Below are 22,613 nucleotides of genomic sequence, written 5' to 3' on the forward strand. Positions count from 1 at the left end.
GAGTTATAGGAAACGATGAGCGACCGGCAACAGGCATTCAGCCAATCACACCGCAGAATACGACTTTCTCGCTCAACGATTGGCTATTTTTGCACTAATCTTCCCAGGATGCTTTGCTGCACCGCTTGGAATTCAAATCGAGCGGACCAATCAGAGGGCGCCATAACGACCGAGGCAGCATTTTAAACTTGTATCTGAGACTGTTGTCAAAAGGCAGGACGGGACAACGCTGCAACCACCGAGGGACGAGTCCGGCGATTAATTTCATGTCTGCCGCAAGTTTTTCCTGAATTTTAAGCTTCTCATGCACTGCATTTTTATCGCTGAATCAAATGTTTGAATAACGTTCGCGTTCAAAAGTGGTTAACGGTAGTTTTTGAATTCACAAGTGTATAGGCGCAAGCTAGCCTCCAGGGCTAAACCATCGTCGGTTGAGGCAGGGTTTACAATAGTTTGACCCTTACAGCTATTATCGATACGACGAGTTTTTAACGTTTCTTTTAAAGACGCCGAAGAACACTTTGATCCAAAATGAGTGCAGGAATTGCAAAGCCGGCGAATCCGTCGGCACATGTCGACCCGAAATCGGCTCCTCTCAAAGAAATCCCAGATGTTCTGGTTGACCCACGCACCATGAGAAGATACGCGAGGGGACGATTCCTCGGAAAAGGTGGTTTCGCCAAATGCTACGAAATCACAGATATGGAGACGAAGCAGGTTTTCGCCGGAAAAATCGTGCCCAAGTCCCTGATCCTGAAGCAGCACCAGCGGGAGAAGATGACCTCTGAAATCGCCATTCACAAGAGTCTCGACCATGCGAACGTCGTCGGCTTTCATGGGTTTTTCGAGGACGACGACTTTGTCTTCGTCGTCCTGGAAATCTGCAGGAGAAGGGTGAGTGTATGGGGAAAATGCATGCCATCTCTCCAGTTAGCACACTTCTTGGGGCCAACGGTTATCACGGCGGTCTCTTCCGTTGTCCTGCCTCTCCCAGTGGAGGCAGTTTAAATTGCGAGAAAAGCAAAGGGAGTTTTGAATGTGATCCTTTGAATCCCAACACTTCAACGTTAAATCGGTCATTGTACTAGTAATTGTTAGTTTTTATGAACCTTTTCTCCTTTTTAAGCTACCCTGGTCACATTCCATATATTTTGAATCATTGTCCTGTCAATCTGATGGCTTTTTGGGTTTGAGTCAAACTATTTTCACATTACACCCCTCTCAACACTGCATTATTGCCTTAATGGCCCTTTCAAGGCAAGAGAATTGGTTACAGCTTTGGTCTTACGTTTTTCATTATAGTTTGACTCAAATATTTTTTTCTTTTCTGTGTTTCAGTCCTTGTTGGAGCTGCACAAGCGTCGTAAGGCTGTGACTGAGCCTGAGGCTCGCTACTATATGACACAGCTGCTCAAGGGTGTCCAGTACCTGCACAACAAAAGGGTCATCCACAGAGACCTGAAGCTGGGAAACATCTTCCTCAATGATGACATGGAGGTCAAGATAGGTAAATTGATCTGTTCAATATGAAAAACCTGTAACATTGATCAACACATACAAATGAATCTGTTGGTCCTGTTTTTTAAAAACGGATATGACACAGCACAGCCCTGGCTTCAGAAATGTGTCATACTTCCTGGATGAGTGGTTTCCACCAACTGGTGGGGAAATTTCTCACGAGGATCAAAAACACAAATGAGCTTTCAATCTAGGAAAATTGACAGAATGAAGAGCATTCATGTGTCCTGGTAGTTAACACTGAAACTTTTATTTTTCTTTGGTTTGCTGCTTTACTGAAGTTTGTCTGTCTTCTCAGGGGACTTTGGTTTGGCCACTAAAATCGAGTTTGATGGCGAGAGGAAGAAGACCTTGTGTGGAACGCCCAACTACATTGCACCTGAAGTGCTTTGCAAGAAAGGCCACAGCTACGAAGTGGACGTCTGGTCACTTGGGTGTATATTGTAAGTCTGAACACACAAGCACACCTGAGAAACAGTTATGCTTCGGAAAAAACAAAAACAGTGTTCCTGCACGACTTAGTCAACTGATCAATGTGCTAACTGTCTCTATTCTCTCAGGTACACTTTGTTGGTGGGTAAGCCCCCATTTGAGACCTCCTGTCTGAAGGAGACTTACAACCGCATCAAGAAAAACAACTACACTGTGCCCTGGGTAAGATGGATAAATGTAGCACATAATGTTCATGTTTAAATGTATTTTATTCATGTGATTTATTTTAATATGTAGCATCTCATATTGATTAAACTGTTTAACTTAGATAGATTTGACTGTACTAAATGGAGATTACTTTTTAATTGTGCAACAGAGCTCTGCTTAATTTTAAATCTGCATTTACTCATATTAAACCCAGTTTTGCTAAATTCTGCTTAAAACCAATCTTGGATTTAATTAATCCTCGTAGGTGTAACCCATCCGAATTGCTCCTCACTCCTCTCACAACTTGATTTTTTTTTTTACATCTCCCTCTGCAGCACATCAACCCAGCCGCAGCTACTCTCATCAAGCGGATGCTGCACGCTGATCCCACCCAGAGGCCCACCGTCGCTGAGCTGCAAGCGGACGAGTTCTTTACATCCGGCTACGTCCCCTCCCGTCTGCCCACTACTTGCCTCACTGTGCCCCCACGGTTCTCCATGGGCCCCGCCACAGCTATGGAGCTCAACCAGAGACGCCCGCTGACTGCTATTAACAACAATGGTAATGGTCTCAGCAGGAAATGACTGAGTATGTCTTGCTATTAGTCTATAAAATAATTAAAATGTTACTTAAAGTTTTGTTTTAGGTTATGGACAGGCAGCAGTTTATTCATATGATTAGTTTGTGCTTTGCGAGAGTGTTCATGATGTGGTTTTCTCTTTCTAGCAGGGACAGAGAAGGTGGATATGAAGGAGGATCCTGGGCAAAGGTGAGAAATGTTTGCACGATGATAGAGATTGAAGTGCTCACTTTATTTTATAGCTTAAGCACAAAACGTATTTCCTTCTGGATTTGTTGGGCTCACTTTAAGTTATCAATTTGTTTTAACGTAGTTTTCCATCTAGGTTAGGCAAACGTATTTGTAACTTGTAGCTCTGTGGACATGCACTGGTGGTTTAGAGGAGTTCAATGCAACCAGCGACTGAATATCCTCATCCAACTCTCGTTCAAACCATCCTGATCAGACAACCTATGAAATTTCACAGAATTTATTAATTTATTTTCTTTGTGACATTGTGCCACGAGCTGGGTTTTTCTGTAGTTAAATGTTGTGACTTGTGCTTTCTGTTTAGGGAGGCTGAGCCAGCAGAGAACCACCTGAAGGATCTGCTGCAGCAGCTCAACAGCATCATTGCTGCCAAGCCCTCTGAGAAGGCAGTCATCTGCCAAGGTGAGTGCAGACTCATTAATTTAGTTGACAGATCCTTTTAGCTTCCATTTTGAGCATTTTAGAGGTGTTGATTCTCTCTGTTCCTGTCACGCATACAAAGAGATGTTCTGTTTCTGTATTTCCAGAAGAGGCAGAGGATCCTGCGTGCATCCCCATCTTCTGGATCAGCAAATGGGTAGACTACTCTGACAAGTATGGATTAGGTAAGAGTAAGACTCTGATTCCACATCTACAGCTAGAAGGCTTATACTTTTCTATAACTTTTTGTCATTTATTCAGTCAGATTGAGCAAGATCATCTATTTTAGTCATTTCTGTTCTTAAGGACATCAATGAGCACTAATTTGGCAAACTATGTATTTATTAGTTTACTGTATAATTCATGTGTATGTAGCTAACAGATAAAGGTTGGCCTCAATGTGGAACAAAAGACAAATGGTTGTCAGTTTACGGTTGTTGTTGTTATTATTATTATTATTATTAATTATTATGACAGTTATTGCTGTAAAGAAAAAAAATCTATTGGCTGAAATAAGCAAGACATTTTGACTTGGAATAGCAGGAAAGCACATTTTCATTTGTGAGGAAAAATACATTTAACTTGAGGGATCCTTATCAGAAGTTTCAACTGTGCATTTCAGGCTTCCAGCTCTGTGACAACAGCGTCGGCGTGCTGTTCAACGACTACACACGTCTGATCATGTACGCTGACGGAGACAGTCTGCAGTACATTGACAAGACGACAGCTGAATCCTACCTCAGCGTGCGCTCTTACCCTCCTGCTCTCACCAAGAAGGTCAGTAGTTGACTCTACATTTACCTCTTGTGTCTTTAATTAACTTTTGTATGGATGATGCTTCAAGTCTTTTAATATTTTTTTTTTTTAATGCTTTATCACAGTATTGTTTCTCATGTACTTGTTCTCTCTTCCCCTTGTAGATAACCTTGCTGAAATATTTCCGCAACTACATGAGTGAGCACCTTCTGAAGGCCGGCGCAAACATCGCACGTCGGGAAGGAGACGAGCTGGCACGACTGCCTTACCTCTCCCTCTGGTTCAGGACCAAGAGCGCCATCGTCCTGCACCTCACCAACGGCACCGTTCAGATCAACTTCTTCCAGGTTAGACACCTAACGCATCACATCCTCTCCCACCAGCCTCTTTAAATGGTCTTACATTAGCATAAATTAATTTTTCCCTCGTCTCAAATGCCCTGTACACAAATCCTGAACCTACGTTTTCTCTCTGCCAGGACCACACCAAGCTGATCCTGTGTCCGCTGATGGGTGCAGTGACCTACATCGACGAGAAGCGAGAGTTCCGCACCTACAAGCTGTCTCTGCTGGAGGAGTTCGGCTGCAGTAAGGAGCTGGCGAGCCGCATTCGCTACGCCAAGCTCATGGTGGAGAAACTGCTGGACAGCAAATCCTCATCTGCTGCACAATAGACCACCTTCACGCCTTCTTCAATCACTCTGTCTTTAATCACTGGCCACTTCTTTCTGTCTGCCAGCCTCTGAGGACTGAACAGACCTTTAAATTCACCTGGTTGTAGTTTAATGATTTCTATGTCATCTTTCAGGCTTTGACATGTACAATGACAGTTAATCTACTATCTGTTGTGCATGAATTGTAAAATTCGGTCTCTCAGCCACTGATTTTTATCCCATTTTCTTCTGTTAATAGGAACTTTCTTGATTAATTTCACTCTTGTTCATGCTGAAGTAATCTTGAAAACAAAGCAGGCGGGTTGACCCTGTTTGATCACGAGTCTTGGTGGAAAAGATGAACGTTACAGGTTTCCTGTGTTCAGATTAATCATCACCAAAATTATTTTTGCATGTTTGTATTTGTTCATGTATCGGTGGTGCTTTTAAACCTGAAGCTGAGTAGACGGATGTGTGGCGGGGGTTGAGACTCAGACTGGCTGTGTGGATGTAAAAAGCTTCTTCGGTCTGCTTCTCTGGTTTGTCTGTTTTTATCTGTGTTGTATGTAGAGAAGTGGACCATGTTAATACGTCTTCATAATGTACATTTTTCTTGTAGTTACTTTTTACACTTTTTAAAAGTCTATTTTAGATGTCTTGTCTGTTTCAACAAGATGTACAAACTTGTACATACTGCTGAATATGCATATGTGTTGTACAGATGGTTTAATTTTACTCGTCCTAATAAAGATTCTCCTGAACGAAAAAAGTTACTGTGGTTTAATGTTTCAGTCACATCGCAGAAAAAAAGCCCTTCATTTGCAGTTGAAAGTTCCCTCTTGGTTTACTAAACAGTGGTTGAAAACCAGTCAAATGGAAAAAAATAAAAATAAATCACATCTATGGAACAGCTATGGTTATTTTCCACATTTATATTCATGCTTCATCTTGAGCTTCTTGAATCCCACAGTGCACATGTTGGCCTCAGGGATTATTTGTAGCAAGTAAAACTATCTGCATGTTTAAATATTTAGAAGAACTGAACATTTTTACTAGTAAAACTAAAATAATTGACAGGCAGTATTTTTCTACAGGAGCTTTTTGTAAAAATAATGTAGGCATTCCCAACCTAGATCTCTGGATTTTCTACCTTTTTGTTCTTATTATCTTTAGACAATAGATCTTGTATGTTGCCTTTTGTACACCCCCACCATTTCATGCAAACCCTAACTGAACAATCTCAGGAGCTTGACTTAAGAGCCATGAAGGGAATCTGGCAGGATAATGTTTTAGTAGACAATGCTTTGTGTAAAGTAACTAAGTTACAGTACCCTGCCATGCAGTCTGAAAATGATTTGAGTGCCAAAAAGTCAGTTAATCAGAATCTTCTGGCACCTCCTAGTGGACACAAATAGCCATTACACCTTAATTTACACGGTTATACATGAGGTAGCATAAGTGTCAATTCTGACTCCTTAATACTTATTTTATGTCTCAGGATGACCATCAAAGACATAACCTGTTGTTATGCTGTGTGAAGAGTTTTTAAAAGTGAACTTAGTAAAGAGAATTGTTTTAAGTTGTTAAAAAATGCAATTCTGAACTGTATTTAGGTGATGCTCATATGTTTGACATTACAAAAATGTGAGACAAGGATTCACTTCCTTGCTTAGGGCAATGCTGGCAGGTTTATGCAGACCTACACCATGTGTTCATGCTTTATACTTACATGTGGGGGATAATTCAACACAGCAAACTTGCATGAGTACATTTATTCTTGTATAATAATCTGGAAGGGACTGTTTGCCCTTTTGACAATTAAGAAAAACTTTTTTTTTCACAAATGTTTAATGCAAATTATAAAAACAAACTTTGGCAACACTTCTTTTTCTTTAAATATGAGAAATATAAACAATATATACAAGCAATCACTGTAAGGAACAGTCAAAACGGCAGCAGTTAAACTCGATGTTGGTTTACAGACTGGGGTTAAAGTGGTCTAAAATGTGAAAATCCAACATCGAAAGAGGTTCAGTGTGTCATACCAGCGCTATAAAAACACGAGTGGAGACTTTTTCAAAGGCTGGAGGAAAACTAGTATAATTTTGAAGCACTCCACCTTTAACAATTCAGTCTCTTTTCTGCATAAGGCTTTAGTAGCAGGTCGATGACTTGTTGAATATGTACAGTTTACAGTATTTAAATGTCTTTGACTTAGTAATATGGTGACATGGAGGTTACAGAGACACTCCTGCACATGAAAGCTGAATTTCCTCAGGCTGAAATGTTAAGATAGGCCACAAATCCTCACATTCAGGATCAGGTAGAATAAACAAATGTCACATTTAAGGATTTTAAAAGGTGTCTCTGAACAACGGCCATGTTAAAATCTTCATGTAAACATTCATACAGTGACAGAAAGAGATTTTTTTTTTCAAAAAGTAACCAAAGAGTCTCATGTTCGTGGAAGAGTGAAGTCTAACTCGTGCTGTCGTAGTGTAACGTAACATCTCCGTTATGATGTCCAGTCAGCAGCGTACCTCCTTCCCCCCACCGAGCCAACTGCCAGCCTTCGCTCTCAGGAGCCAACACCATCCTGGAGGCCCCGCGACGCCCGAGCTCCCACACACACACACAACCGCTCTGACTCAGACCCACCACGCTGCCTCTGTTAACATCAGCGTCACACAGCCTGCAGAAGACAGAGACTGATGTCAGTGCTTTTACTCAGAGACGCATAAATATATGACTCGTCTTCCATCAGCCGTCATCTCACCTGCCTGACCAGGCTTTGGGCGGGTACAGACGAGTAGCCAGGACAGATTTTCCACTCAGAGGGTTAACAGCGATCAAGGAGAGCAGGGCGGTCTTCTTGCTTTCCTCCTCCTCCTCCTCCTCCTCCTCCTCTGGGCTGAGCAACTGATGCTGCAGCAGGACAAATAACACTCCCTGTGCACCGGCATACAGACAAAAACACACAGGAGTAACATCAGCTGATAAATCTTATGTCAACAGGCAGTCCACTTACAAGCAAAGCAAACAGACTTACACAGGAGGAGTATCCTCTGAGACAGGCTGTGTGTGATAAAACATCTCCGAGGATGATTCTCCGCAGCAGCTGTCCAGTCTTTAAATTCCTGTTTTATACAGAAAAAACATTCAATTGTAAAGTTCAGGACAGTGTTTAATGTTTGTACTTGAAGGTCAGTTTAAAGACCTGGACCCTGTTAAAATATGATTCAACTATTTCAAGGCTATCATGCTGTTATAAGGCTGAAGTGATCCTGTTCTGTTCCCAGTTTTGAGGATCAGGTTTGTCAATCCTGGACTAAGTTATCTTGCATAACAGTGATGGTCTTGATTTGAAATAAAAAGTAAAATGAGTCGAGCACTGAACCCATGATCAGCATTTGCAGTACATGAAAATGAACTAAAATGTGTCAAAAAGTAGCTTTAATTCTTCAGCAAAGTGAGTTCTGCAGTTTATCATTTCATATTTTTTAGTTTTTAAAAGACAAATCCAATTTTGATGTCAAAATCTTGTGGTGTGAAAGCAAGCGAACCAACCACAGGATTACAATGTTGCTTACCAGACAAAGAGGCATCCGCCCTCATCTGTGCCGATCAGAGCATCTGAGAGTTCGTCCACTGGAGCGAGGGCCCCGACACAAACACCAGGAGACACGAGAGGCTGACAGCTCTGTGTGCTGAGAGTGAGATGAGATACTGTGATATCTGTGCAATAAAAACATAACTTAACCAGAGAATAATAACAACACCGACTCTGTGTTACCTTCCACTGTCTGACAGCGTCAACACCTGCAGGGTGGAACCAGATGCAGAGTGTGAGGAGGTAACCACTCTGGACCTGGACACACCAGCAACAGCCTGGACAAGTCCATCACAGAGCAGCACCTGCAAGAGGCTGGAGCACGACAGCATCCTGTGCACATGGGCAAAACAGACACAGAGTTTATTTACACTTGAAACATTTAAGCGTTTTAATGTTCATAAATACATTTAGAGATGTACATTTAAAAATGTCTTTAGTCTAGCACTGGGCTTAAACACAGTTAGCTGAAAATGTTTAAACACATGTCCCAAAGTCTGACTGTGTGTGTTGTATTCACCTCACTTCTCTGATTTCTAACTGACCCAGAGTCACACAAATCAGCCCAGCAGCATCCGGGACAGGAAAGACATTGATCACTGGCTGTAAACAAGCAGAGAAATTAATCATTAAAATGATGGAAGTGATGGCAGCATTTCTGATACTGGTATCTCTGTCGGAACAACCTTGAGTCATAAATGAGAAAAACTATCGATCCATAACTTTGATACGCATGAACGTATTAGCGCATGCACACCGACCCACACACACTCACCTCATTGAAGGCCCAGGTGTGTATTAAGCTCCATTTAGAAGCTGAAGTCTGACTCCAGAGACACACTGCCCATTTTCCAGCTGCTGCTACACACAAATCACCTGAGGATCCGAGCAGACAGCACACATCCACCAGGCAGCCTCCTGCTGGGGCCTGAACACACACACACATTTCAATTTCTGACTTTGATTATAGACTTTATGTTGAGGACTAGCATTCATTTTGAATTGTACAAAAAGTGAAACTTTCTACCTTTAATGTGTGTGTGCAGCTCATCACGTGTTCCTCCGCTGTCTCCTCTATCCTCAGGCCCACCTGACCGCCTGAGCCCTCTGACTGGACGCTGGCAGCAGGATCAACCACTTCAACCCTCTGGATCTGTTCAGGGGAAGCCTGAATCTGACCGTCAGGGTAAGATGGGGGTGGGCTGGGAGAGAGGGAAGTAAAGGATGGACAGGGAGAGAGAGCTGGAGGAGAGAGGGCCCTGATGGATGGGCTATGAGGAGGAGGCAGGGTGAGAGCTGGGGCAGAGGGAGAGGGTGTCAGCAGAAGGGCAGTAGGGTGGGGGGTGAGTCCAAGTGAGGGTAGTGTGGGGCTGGAGAGGAGGGCAGAGGAGCGCAGGTGTGGGGTTATGAAGGGTGCTGATGCCAGAGGAGGGCTCAACAGGAGCTGGGAGTGGACACTGTGGAGCGGTGGACACTTGTCCTGATTTTGATTTACTCTGGGAGGACTTGTGGTGGGTTTAGATGATTCTTTTAACTCTTCATCAGGACATTCTGCATTCAGATGCTGCACAGGAGACCCTCCTGGAGCTTCACTGTCATTACATGTCTGTACAGAGGTGCAGGTGTTAAAAGACTCCTCAAAGGAAAGAGTCTTGATGACAGCTTTGTCTTCTCTTTGGTGGTTTGTAGACCCCTGATCCTCCAAAGGAAGGACTAAACCAGGACGATCTGGTTGTTTTTCTGATGAAGTGACAGAAGACTCTTTTATTTTGAGTTCATCTGACTGACTGATGACATCATCCTTCACAGGATCATTCTCTTTATATTGATCGACACAGTTAGCCGCACAATCTTGAACAACCGACACAGATTCTGTTGAGACGGTGTCAGTTTGACACTCCACTCCAGCTAAGTTCTGGCTCGTCAATTTACCTGTAAGCTTGTGTTCTCTTGACAGGTTTTGGAGGTCTATGGATTGTGCAGCAGTTTGTTTTGCTTCAGTGGGATTGGGTGAATGAGGGACTGTGGGTGTGAGGCTGAGCTGGAGTGGAAGAGGCATCACTGGGTCACCGCTCAGAGTCTCAGTCTCAGTGTGCCGGATGCTCCTGCGTGTGTTGTAAGATGGCGATGTAAAATGTTCAACTCCTGACTCCACAGCGACTTGGCGAAGCTTGTGCAGCTTTAGGGAGGCAAACTGGTCATCAGGGAGATGGAAGTCTTGTGGGATGTCAAAGTTCATCGGGTTGTTAATCATCAGGCCGGGTGAAGGAGAGGGTAGAGGAAGCAGAGACGTTTGTGCAGGTGGAGAGGAGGGCAGGAGGAGAGATCGGCAGCTTTCTGTGCCTGCAGGACATGAAAAGAAAGAACATTTCACTTGCATTGTTTAAGTTTGAGAGTAAGATGCTCTGAGTGTCTAAGAGCTATTAGGAGTGCAACTAATGATTGTTTAAATTATGAATTAATCTTTCTATTTATCAGTCATTTTAACAATTAATCGTTAAGTCATTCAGTCTATAAAATGTCAAAAAAATTGCTCCAAATGAGTCTTTTTCCAGCCAAAAGTCCAAAATGAAATTCTCAATGATTAATCAAAACAGCCCAAAATATGAGCTAACAGTGTTTCACCCTAAAGTGTCTGAAAAGACAATCACTTCTTTGGCACAACAGCTGTTGTTGACCTGCCAAATTCTTGGAAACAGTAAATGTTTGACATTTTAACATCAATTGACAAAAAATAACTTAGTTAGCTTTTAATCATAACATCTTTATGTATCCAAACCAAATTGAGGTAAAAAGTATTTTAATCTTAGCAAGCCAAAGATATTTTCTTCATCCAATGTCTCTATAATTGACACACACATATAGAGTTACAGTACAAGACTTACATCTGCTCGTCTGTGAGGAGCTGTTCGTCCTGCCACTGCTCTTCAGAAAGATGGGATAGACCTGATGTCCAGAGGCAGTGCTACACTGAGCCCCATTGCCTCCGGAAGAAGGCTGTGTAGCTGCGCTCTGAATGGTTGCAGGCTGGAAGTCGTCTGGCACTGGAACAGCTTCTCCTGGAGTGAGGCAGGTCTTTGGTCCATCAGCTCCTTCAAGCGACGGGGAGGAAGAGACTTGGGAGCTGGTCGGCAGGGGATCATCTGAGGTTCGTCCAAGGTCTGGCTGAGGGGTGCATCGAGGGGTCTGAGGTCTCCCTCTGCCCCTACCTCTCCTCTTCTTCCTGCCTCTTCCTGGACGAGCAGTGGTGACTGTAGGAGAAAAACAAGCATCCGTGTCGATCTGACAAGCTGAGATTCGATCTGAAATCTCACTGGAGCTCGGACTGTTCAGCTCAGCAGGTGTGTCAGCAACCTGTGACTCCATACGAGGTCCTACAGACGGAGATGCGGTCGTCAGTAGGGAAAAATCTGTCTGAGAGTGTTCATCTGAACGCTCATTGTTGTGCGTGTGCCTGTTCAACCCTCTGCCACGGCCACGGCCACGGCCACGGCCCCGGCTCCTGCGAGGTCGTCCCATGCTCAGCTGGGAGAGTATGACGGCCTGCATGTCAGGCTGGCTCTGTGATGATGTCATACGTCTTGTGGTTCGCACGTAGTACTCTGCTGGAAAAAGGAGCCCTTCCACTAAGGTACAGGAGTCCAGGAGACCCACTCCCTTTACATCATGCTGTCCTCCAACCACCTCACTTTTTTCTTCTTTTATTTCAACTGATTTATCATGACTTTTTTCACTTTCTATCCCCTCTGCTGCATTTTGTTCAGTATGTTTATTACTGCTGTCTTCACAAAACTGTCCATTACTGTCTCCTCTGCTAGTTTCACCTTTATCTCCTCCCTCAATCTCCTTTCCTTTGTTTTGTGAGCCATCCTGTCCCCTTCCTTCAGGGCTTCCACATGTAAGCAGTGAATAGGACATCTCTGATTCTTTTTTCCCTTCAGCTCTCAATTCAGTCTCTTTTTCTTGCCCTCCTTGTGTCTCTTTTCCCTCCATATTTCCTGTTTCAGTTCGTCCACAGGTGTTCCAGTGTGTAAGCAGCAGGGAGGGAGACTCAGAATCTGGACCGGAAAACAGCTCTTCACTTTCATTCACAACCTCTCTTCCCTCTGTTTCGACTCTCTCTTCGCTTCCTTCTGCTCTGGCAGTCTCGGTCCTTTCACACTGCTCCAGTCCTTCCTCACTGTTGTCTGTGCTCCTGCCGCCCTCAGCAGTCCGCTTCTCCCAGCGTAGGCGGCTGCGTCGTGACCTCAGGCGCAGGGCAGGACTGGGTCTGTGACTTTTAGCGTCACCGTGGCTGGGATCTGGAGTTTGTGGAAGAGCAGCATCTGAGGGGAGCAGGAACCTGATCACCGGGCTCCTCCTGGACATCTCATAATCTGCTGGACATCAGAAAATGTATACATTTTTATTTGCATTGTTATTACAGGCAAAACAATGTTTGCTTCTTAGAGTAATGACATTGTTATCTCAACTATATTACAAGATGTCTTCAGTTTTGGGATATATATGAGTGTGTACATCTTTATATCCATAACAATGTTATTCTTTTCTTTATAAAATTAGGCACCATGATATATGACTATCATCCTCCCTTCAACTTTGTACCGTGGAAGAGAAAAACTATCTGTATTTTACAACTGATTATGATAGACTCACCTCCAGTGGGTCCCTGAGGTACATTTGAGGTTATCCCATTCTGCGTGTCCAGTGTCAGTGAAGGTGGGATCTGACTAGGTTTGGGTGTGAGCTCTGGGTCTCTCTGGTCCTGATGGTTCTGCTGGGAAATCCTGCTCCTCACATGTCTCTTCACTGCCTCTGAACGCTCGGCACGCTGTGAGCAGATCAACATTTATGAGACACAGAATTTCCACACTGGACTTATTACAGAAGGAAAGCTAAAGAGTTTGCTCTTACCTGAAGTCTCTCTGCTGTCCTCAGGTATTCCCTCTGTAACAGCACCAACTTCCTACGAAGCTGAGTGGGGGGAAATGTCAATATGTCAGCAGCAGTCAGAAGACACAGGTTAAGTGTGCAGACAAATGTACTATACCTTCTCCTTGTCATCACAGTAAAGTGTAGTCCTCAGCTGCTCCTCACAGTGTAGGACATCTCTCACATTGTTCTCCATCCTGCTCACTCGACCTTAACACACCACATGCACGTTACATAGCTGTAGCACGGCTAATATAACATTTGTTGTGTTGGTTGGTGAAGAGTCGCGTATTCGTTAACGTTAGCTTAACATAGCTAAAAAGCTAAAAGTAGCATACTTCCAACTTCGTACACATACTTCACTAATGATCTCATTAACGTTAAACGAGTTGACAACAGAGGATTTCACACACAAACGCACGTACTTCGTTGAAATGACAAACTTGCCCATGGATGTGGCTAGTTCATTCAGACTCACAGCAGCACCGCCGGTGCGTCCGTGTAAACTTTATTTTGATGTTCGATGACGCGACTATCGATTCACTTCCACTTTCCCGCGACTCCCTCAAACAGGCGCGAGCAGTGGAACTCCGATACTTCGATCAGACGGATGGAGCCCATGGATCCATGATGGCGCCTGGTGGTGGAGGAGGTAAATAACTCGCTTTGACCAGTTAACTGAAACACATTACTTGAGTTTGGTTTCATAAATGCCACCAAATTCAATAGCATGCTTCCATGTATAAAATTTAATTGGTGTAGGATGCCAAACATGTGAACATTTCTGGAAAATAGTTCATCACTCCTCTTTGAGTAACTTAGTAGTAAGGTAACTTAGCTGACATTAAACGTTAACCGTTTGCTAACACTCAACCTGTCACCCAACACAAGTTAGTGTAATATTTTTCTCTTGTTGCCCAACAAAAAATGACATTTACCTCACATTTGTAGCAACAATTTTCCAAAGCACCACATGAGGTCCCTTATTGACCCCTTAAAGGTATCATAAATACATTCAACCAGGAACACAGCTAGCATTGGTTTTGCTAGGATCATGAAAATGTACACACATGCAGCTAACATGGGTAAAAACAGCTGCATGGCCTGTTCAGACAGGGTCTATATGATGAGGAAAGAATATAGTAAGGATCCTCTTGTAAATCACATCAATAATCTTTAGTAAAACTATCTAGAAATCACACTAAGATGAACTATTTTTCTTTATGATCTCTGCATCTATCGAATGATAGATGATTGTGGGCTGATGCTGATACCAATATTAGAAGGTAAAAATGTCCAATATTGCTATACTAGCCGATACCAGGCCCCCAGGATGTGCACCAGGCTTTGAAGCCAGTTTTCGTGGAGGCCAAACTGTGTAGTTACATCATCATGTGATGCACTGGGGCCCAAAATGACTTTTTCCTAACATAGATAGATAGATAGATAGATAGATAGATAGATAGATAGATACTTTATTGATCCCGAGGGAAATTCAAGAGCCATGGTGAAAGAAGTTTCTGTAAAACGGTTGATACATTTTTTTGAGCCTTACAACCCCCATGAAATGTCAGAATTTGAGCACGCTCTATGGGCCCCACAATGTGGAAGACAGTTGAATCATTTTGGCTTCATGCGCCACTGAGCAGCTTTCATAGAAATTAATGGGATTTTTCCATTATATAATTAATAGGTCCATGGCCGACACACAGATTTTTAACAACGATCCTTCAAATGTGGCTTTCAAACACTTGGAAAGATAAAGATATGTAATAGAGGCAGGGAATTTTAATCTCTAAAAAGAACGTTTTTATAACGGAAAATATCAGGCAACATATAGGCCAATACTGATATAGGCCAATATCTGCCAATAAAATATTATAATATAACAGGAAGCACTAACACAACAAGTTATAAATGACACATTTTAATGCCAAAATACTTGCTCCAATAAACAGACAGAATCTGAAAAATATGTACATAGATGCAAAAACATGGGCTACAAATAAACAATTTGTAGGACTATCTTTACGTAGGTCTTCTTCTTCTTAAAACAACATGAAATGTGACATTGTGTGGGACTGATGGGGATAGAAAGATGAAATCAGGCTACAGTACATACTTGCAAACTCTACTCATTTGGCACTCTGGGTAGGCTAACAAATGATAGAATATGTAGTATTTGAACTGGTATCTACATTCATAAGCTACAAGGTCTATACAAAGAAGAGAAAATAGGACTGTTTTTTACAATACAATATGGCAGGTCACAAAACTTTCTGAACCCTTTGACACCATTAATTTCTGTATTTGTTTTTCCCTCTGACAATCTGAGCCAAGACTATGGTCTGTTCATATTTGTCTACATGTTGCTGCACGAGTTTCTAGTTTGGTGAAACTGTCCTGCTCCTCAGACATCCACAGGTGAGATACTTCATGGCAGTCATGCTGACGTGCATTAGAGGACCCAGGTTAAAGAGCATGTGGTAGAAGGCGTGGACAGACAGGCCTCCAGTTTCATCAGCGTATTTCAGTGCTACGATGGGAGTGTACAGTGGGTTGGTCAGATTACGGAAACGCGGGCGACTGGCTTCAATCACTTTCTTGGTACACTGCAGAGAATTAGAGGAGAGGATGGACAAAAGACAAAGACACAAGATTTGTAATCAGGCTACTGCAGACAGACGGATAAGAGACGGTGAGCCAGAGTCACAGATTGCTTGTGAACTTACTCTGGCGATGTCATCAGGCGTTTGTCCCAGCGTCTCAAAGATGTCAACAGAAGAAGGAAGGTAGACATTTTTGAAGTAATGCACCGTATCAGGATCAGTTCCAGGATACTCCTTCTGCTTCACATCCTGAATCATCTTTGCCTCAAATTCTGTGTGCACTGGCCCCGGCTCAATCAGTGACAATCTGAGGAGAGAGACAAAGCAAAGGGGAGACATAAGAAGACTGGAACTCAACAACAGAGCGTGGTAAGATGGAGGTAGAGTTATATTAGAAAATCTAACAAACCAGGAAGTAAATATCAAAGTCTTTATTATGGTGGCTAAATTGTTTAAAAAGCCAGCATGTTTTAACCACTGTAAGTCCTCGTCAATGAGGCCACACTCTCACAGCTGACCTGACCTGACCTACAGTGGTAGAATTATGTTCCCTTTTTTAATGATTTGGCTACTGTAAATGCTTTGAGTATTTCCTTCCTCATTTTAAAATTGTCTTTTATCTGAAGTGCCTGGATTACTTTCTTGTTTGAAGAGCCTCAGTGTCTATTGCTAATTTGCAAATGTTAGCAGTGCCAACATGCTCAACTTAGATGGTTAACAAGGTATACATCTTCAATGTTTTCACATTTGCATTTAGCTCACATGACTATGTGCAGCCAGAGCTGCTAGCAAAACAGAAAACCTTTTTCTAACTGTTATTCAGAAAAAATAGTCGAGTGACAGACAGCATGTTCAGCAGTCTAAACAAAGTATCAGTACTTAAACTAATCATAATTTGAAGCATTGCCCTTTGTATCTCACGTTATTGGTTTGTTAGTAATGACAGAATTAGCATTGATGACACTCACGTGACATTAAACTTCAAGAGCTGCACAGCCAAACTCTCACAGAAGCCCTCCATAGCAAACTTGGAAGCTGCATACACATCATTAAACACCACACCTATAGAAACACAGTAAATAACAATAACATTTTAATAGATCAGTTCTTCTTTTTCAGTGTTTGTAGACAAATCCCTGTTTGTAAAGACATACAGTAGCACTTCAACTCCATGACTCTTTCTTCAGTTATCCACCCACTCTTCCATTCGTCCATCATCAGCCCGACCATACATCAGGCTGAAGCTGACAAACCTGTCATTTATCCCTGTACCATTCAACCCCCAACCCAGCCTCCTTTCCCTTCACTCATCCAGTCAAACATCTGTCTGCTAACCTTGCAGCCCCATCACACTGCTGACAACGATGATGTGTCCTCCTTTCCTTTTCTTCATATCAGGCATCACCTCCTTGATCATGCGGATCACCCCGAAGAAATTGGTCTCAAACACTTTCTTCATCTCTTCGATGGGAATACTCTCCAGTGGACCAACAAGGCCAATACCTGCATTATTGACTACACAGCAGAGTAAAAAGGAAACAAAGAAGACGAGGAAGAAGTTATGGAATCAATATCACTTTGGGACTGTGTAGCAATGCATTGTCCAAGACAATGAGGATTCACACTTACTGAGGACATCCACGTGTCGATCTTTGATGCCGTTAATACATTGTTTGACGGAGTCATCGTTGCAGACGTCCAGTACAGCCAGAGAAAGAGTTTTCCCATAAGCATCCCCGGCCGCTTCCACCAGCTTATCCTTACGTTTCAGATCACGCATCGTTGCTATGACTGTGAACAGGTGGAAAAGAAAGAAAAACAGAAAGAATTGAGAAGAGTGTCCGGAGATGACTTTTATTGAGATTTTTCTTAACTGTTAAAACTTCTGTTTTGTCATGCCAGTAATCAGGGTAAACAGGCAAGCTATAACCATGATAAATAATGCCATCCCTATCGGCCTCAGCTGTACTTTGTAAGTGTTGCTAATTACCAACTCAACAATCTTTTTTTCCATTTGCAACTTCAATAAAAGAGTAGCACTTCCACACTGACTTCGAACTGGAGATCTTTCCATCCCAGTTGGATAATCCTCATGGCTTTTTTGACCTGTGTACAGGCATTACTCTCTGTTGGCCAATAGCCCTGTGTATAATTATGCTCTTTTCATTTCCATGGGCAGCTTCCAAGTGTGAGTTTGTGAATGGATGTAACACTCCCTGCCTACCTGCAGCTCCACCACTACCCCTTCAGGCTGCTGCTCTAAATAGGCATGCCTGATTAGGCAACCTGCCCAGGCAAATTAGGTTACAAAAGACATTATTCCTACCCCCGAGTCAGACAGAGTTCATTGGCTTAGGCTGTATATAGTCACACACAAGATACACACATAAACACAAACAACATGGTTTGTTCAGTAGTGCTGCAACGATTAGTCAAGTAATCAACTAGTCGATCATTACCAGCTTCTTAAACAAGGATTTGGTGCTTTTCGTTGTCGTTTATGACAGTAAATTAAGAATCTTTGGGTTTTAGACTGTTAGTTGGACAAAAGAAGCAATTTGAAGACTACTCCAGGCTCCATTAATCATGAAAATAATTGTTGGTGCAGCCTTAATGTTGAGTAGACTTCTGTGCATTTATATATACAGTATATGAGTTTTAGGAGAGAATTTCCATCCTGACTGATCCTCTCTTTATGTACATTTCCTGTCATAGGAGCAAACGTAAAGAGAGGAGTAAAGGTCATGAAAAGCTGGGAGGGAGATGCAACAAAAATATTGTCAAAGACAGAGGGGATGGTAGGTGAGAATGGAGGGTACACACACAAAGGACACTATTCACAGTCATCCCTTTCCTGACTCAACCTGTTTTTTCCTGAATTCACTCTCTGCATAACTAGCTGAAATAACAACAATGGAGAAGCCCGTGCTTAAGATACTCATTGTAATGAAAATAACTTAAGCAGCCCAAATATAGCTGCTCTGTCCTTAAAACAGTCGTGTTACAGCAGCCAGCCAGTTCACATATTAGTATTAGCGTCTTTCTGTGGAGCTCACACCACCTGCCTCTTCCAGGAATAGCCCTCACCAGCCTGTCACCCACAATGGAGCTCAGTGAGCCAGGCAATAATTAGCCTAAGTATGGCTGTAGTCAGGCTTTAGTCATTGTCTGGTGTTACATGTGCGCACATGTAAGAGTGACTAAAGGTTAAGTTAGGATCAGAGACATGAGTGTGAGCTTGAGCTTGAGGCTTGTCTTTAATCTAAAAACTGAATATAACATTTGAGCTTCTTGGATAAAAGAGGAAAGTATTGTTCCCTGTTAATTTCGTTATGGGAAACTTTCTTGAGTCTTGTAAGTTTGCATGCTTTTTCTTTTTTTTTTATAAATCAATTTTATATTATCATTGATTGTTAGTGCAATGTAGATTGAAAAAAAGTCTGCACTGCTGTAGCACAAAACGAAAATGTAACTGACTTTGAAGCAGCATGAAAATGGAATAGAAACCAATGGACACCTGGAACAGCAGATCGAAAACATTAAAATCTCCAACACGTGATTTTAGTTTTCATTATCGGGCTTACACATGAAAAAAACACTGACATGATCCTTAAAGTGAGCCACAAGCAATTGTAGATTGGTTTAAAAAAGGTGAAAAGGGTAAAAAAGATCTCAATATGGCAACAAATTAATCCATATTCACTTGATAGGGCTTCTGACCCTTTTGCAACCAACTTTATTATTTACTTACGGGTTGTAAAATACTGACTTCCTGACTTGGATGGTGGCTGGCCAGACATAATAATCAACTATCTTTCTCCAGAATCACTTTTTGCACCTTTAATGTAGGATAATGTACGTAAAACAGTGTAGTTTATGTTAAATATAGACTGTGTGGACGTTAAATCTGCTTAGGAGGAGAATGTGTAGTTGGTTGCAGCAGATGAGTAGTTGCAGGATCCCTATTGAGGCGAACACAAAGCCTCAGTTTGGATAAGGCATGTTCTGATTCTGCTTGACTTCATTTCTCTGTGGTTAAACTTGGCAAAGTTGTGTTTCAGTGATGAGTCTATTTATGAGTTGTGTAAGCTGCCTTCTGTCTAAGTACTAGTGATCTGTTTTCCAGGCAATCTTAGGTTCTTACTTTGTGGGTGCACTGAAATGTCCAAAGAAATATGTAGCAAACCTTTCTTGATCATAATGTATGTAGATGTAACCATTTCCGATGACAAAATGGCACATATTGGGTGTCTCTGATTGGCTCTTAGTTGGATGTCCAGGATCTATTTTTGTCCTAATTAAAAGCCTTGAAAGCTATAAAAACAATGAAAGCTAATGTTATCACACAAAGCTTTTTGGTAGCCTAAATGTTTGCGATAAAGTCTACCCCCTCTGTGACCTCTGACCTCTCTGTGTGGAGAGGAATTACTACTAGCTGTGGAGTTTGGGGGTTGAGCAGAGAGCACACAGCCTTGAATTTGCGTCATTTATCAGAATTTTAATCAGACAGTTGTGTTATTGATTCTTAGTTGTTATGTCTGTGCCTGAATTGGATCCTCGTTTCATCTGGTTCAGATTTAGCTGTAATTTGGCTTTTATATTTGAACCACTGCAAAAGCTGTCTAAGTGCGATGGAAATCACCCATCTGTTGTGTATTCAAACCCACAGAAACAGAGACAGTGGCTTTAATCTACATAATCATGTGGACTAGTAATACTCTTATGCATACATCAGTCATGATGTAAGCATCTTATGTGTAAACAGTGCAGAAGAAGTAAAGGAGTGATATTGACAGGAAGTTTATGAAGGGTACATAATGTAAAATATACCATACATAAATACAGTGTATTTATTATTATTAAGCTATTTTCCTTGTCTATATCCTTTGGCATTTGGCAGGATTCTTAATTATACATTCCCTCTCTCACACACATACATCCACAGTGGACCTACCGTGATAGCGCTTCTGTTCATCGTTGGCCAGCATCACAGCCATCCTCAGACCAATACCAGAGGAGCAGCCGGTGATCAGCACCACTTTCTGTCCGGGACTCGCCATGATGCCCTGCTGCCTCTCTGCTCTGCTGTCACTCTTAGACGCCAGCAGACAAGCAGCTCTGTAGGATGAGTGGTGATTTGAGGTGAGAGCCACAGTGTAAGAGGATAAGAGAGAAAGAGAGAGAGTCACATGGACTGAGTGCAGAGCTGAGATTATCTAACTGGTTCATGGTCAGTTGTCCCACTTGGTCCCATGGTTGTTTCTTATTTTATTAAATCCATGAAGTAAACCCAGCATTATATTAAAGTTGGAGATCTCCTGACTGTAAGGACCAATTTGAAGTTGAATATTGGTCTGCAAATGTAAGCTTCTGCTTTTCGAAGAGAGTTGGCGCCACCCAGTGGTCAATATGATTACCCTTTAAATCACTGCACTCTGAATGAAGTTGCTTCTTCAACACCAACAAAATCTGGCTACTGTATTCATGATGATCCCTGTGGATGTTTTTTATTTGGCTTTATTTTATTTTTAACTATTATTACACAATATTAACAGAATACCTACACACACACATAAAGGAACAGAGTATGAATACTACCTGCTGACCTGGCAGAGGCATGATCGCAGATCAGAAGCAGAGTAGAACGGGTTAGTAGTGGGACAGGCTATTTGGCCTATTGAACATAGCATCTTCTCTTTCAGGCAAACTAATCAGCGGGGGGTAACAACACGTCACACACACGGCTATGGAGTGACCCTCCCACATCGCCACACCACCCTTGGGCATTTAGTGTGGTCTGAATACAACTAAATTCTTTTTAATATGTGTAAATTAAGTTTACAGAAGTTTACACCACAAGGTCATGAAGTGGTGACTCAGGTAAGTCAAATTGTCAATGAAATCAGTTTGGAAAGCCTCCATGTTTTAATAAAAATATCAGCATTTGGCTCCAGTGCATCGATACGCACATCGCAAGAGGACCGATACGATATATTGCAATATGGATACTTCTACACAGAAGTACAAAACCACTCTTCCTCTCTCTCTCTCTCTCTCTCTCTCTCTCCCACACACACACACATACTGTAGCTGGGAGTCATATATTTAAAACAACCTTCTTGAAGCCGGGGGTAGGGCATTTGGAAATATGCCTGGAATCTATTTTCTTCTTCAAAAACAGTCAGTATGTACGTGTGTCTGAATGCAATTTACTTCTGTTACCAAAACAGCACTGTTTCCAAAACACCAACATCTAATGATTATTGTACACTTCATTTACAGTGTCTTTATCTCAAAACACATCATCTACATTTAACTACATTTGACTTTGAATATGCCATATGTTTGTTTCTCTCAATGCAGTGCGTTCACAAAACCCCAAAAACTTTGTGCATCATCAGTTCATTAGTTACAGGCTTGAAAGTATTTATACCTTGTTCTCACCTTCACAAAGACAAGCTATGGCAGTTTTTACAAATGCTGCTGCAAGATGGCACCAAATGGCAACAAGAAGAACAAGTATTCCTTCCTAAGACTCACATGAAACTACACCATTAAAAACCTACACTTTTAATCTAACTTTCTCCTTTACGTGCACATTTCATAGCAGCCTGATGATTATTGATGATTGATGATTTTGTTCTATCT

The 22,613-nt window shown here is 42.2% G+C and overlaps 4 protein-coding genes and 1 long non-coding RNA gene across 8 annotated transcripts in view; 3 read left to right on the forward strand and 2 right to left on the reverse strand.

The window, feature by feature from the left end:
- Positions 1–171: 171 nt before the first annotated feature.
- Positions 172–5,565, forward strand: plk1 (polo-like kinase 1). Its single transcript, XM_084364903.1, has 11 exons — positions 172–894; positions 1,339–1,507; positions 1,817–1,961; positions 2,079–2,172; positions 2,493–2,718; positions 2,884–2,926; positions 3,291–3,388; positions 3,514–3,591; positions 4,029–4,183; positions 4,327–4,509; positions 4,641–5,565. The coding sequence occupies exons 1-11, from the start codon at positions 532–534 to the stop codon at positions 4,833–4,835; spliced, it is 1,749 nt and encodes a 582-aa protein (XP_084221029.1). The 5' UTR covers positions 172–531; the 3' UTR covers positions 4,836–5,565.
- Positions 5,566–6,571: 1,006 nt separating this feature from the next.
- Positions 6,572–13,905, reverse strand: palb2 (partner and localizer of BRCA2). 3 transcript variants are annotated; one of them, XM_084377211.1, is made up of 13 exons: positions 13,835–13,905; positions 13,475–13,566; positions 13,339–13,398; positions 13,081–13,255; positions 11,310–12,803; positions 9,452–10,767; positions 9,200–9,352; positions 8,945–9,027; positions 8,608–8,757; positions 8,405–8,521; positions 7,864–7,951; positions 7,591–7,763; positions 6,572–7,506 (listed from the first exon to the last, which is right to left on the reverse strand). In XM_084377211.1, the coding sequence occupies exons 2-13, from the start codon at positions 13,550–13,552 to the stop codon at positions 7,293–7,295; spliced, it is 4,101 nt and encodes a 1,366-aa protein (XP_084233337.1). In that variant the 5' UTR covers positions 13,553–13,566; positions 13,835–13,905; the 3' UTR covers positions 6,572–7,292. The 3 variants fall into 3 exon arrangements, with proteins under 3 accessions (XP_084233337.1, XP_084233338.1, XP_084233336.1); XM_084377212.1 differs by having other exon boundaries at positions 11,310–12,800; positions 13,782–13,882; XM_084377210.1 differs by having other exon boundaries at positions 13,782–13,882.
- Positions 13,906–13,913: 8 nt separating this feature from the next.
- On the forward strand, positions 13,914–20,988 carry LOC311271532. The gene is made up of 3 exons (XR_014624434.1): positions 13,914–14,008; positions 18,681–18,767; positions 20,911–20,988. It is a non-coding gene; the product is annotated as an uncharacterized lncRNA (long non-coding RNA).
- LOC311271527 (retinol dehydrogenase 8-like) lies at positions 15,212–21,033 on the reverse strand. The gene is made up of 6 exons (XM_084377242.1): positions 20,920–21,033; positions 17,595–17,756; positions 17,301–17,480; positions 16,934–17,027; positions 16,089–16,272; positions 15,212–15,968 (listed from the first exon to the last, which is right to left on the reverse strand). The coding sequence occupies exons 1-6, from the start codon at positions 21,023–21,025 to the stop codon at positions 15,741–15,743; spliced, it is 954 nt and encodes a 317-aa protein (XP_084233368.1). The 5' UTR covers positions 21,026–21,033; the 3' UTR covers positions 15,212–15,740.
- Positions 21,017–22,613, forward strand: part of LOC311271490 (uncharacterized protein) — a 40,716-nt gene continuing 39,119 nt past the window's right edge. Inside the window, exons 1-2 of one of the 2 annotated variants that reach the window (XM_084377187.1) lie at positions 21,037–21,107; positions 21,668–21,724. The gene's annotated coding sequence lies outside the window, so the exon portion shown is untranslated. Of the gene's footprint in view, positions 21,108–21,667; positions 21,725–22,613 lie in introns of both variants that reach the window. The other variant, XM_084377186.1, reaches the window with a different exon arrangement.

Source organism: Pagrus pagrus (genome assembly GCF_965226575.1).
Source record: "Pagrus pagrus genome assembly, chromosome: 2".
NCBI lineage: Eukaryota > Metazoa > Chordata > Actinopteri > Spariformes > Sparidae > Pagrus > Pagrus pagrus.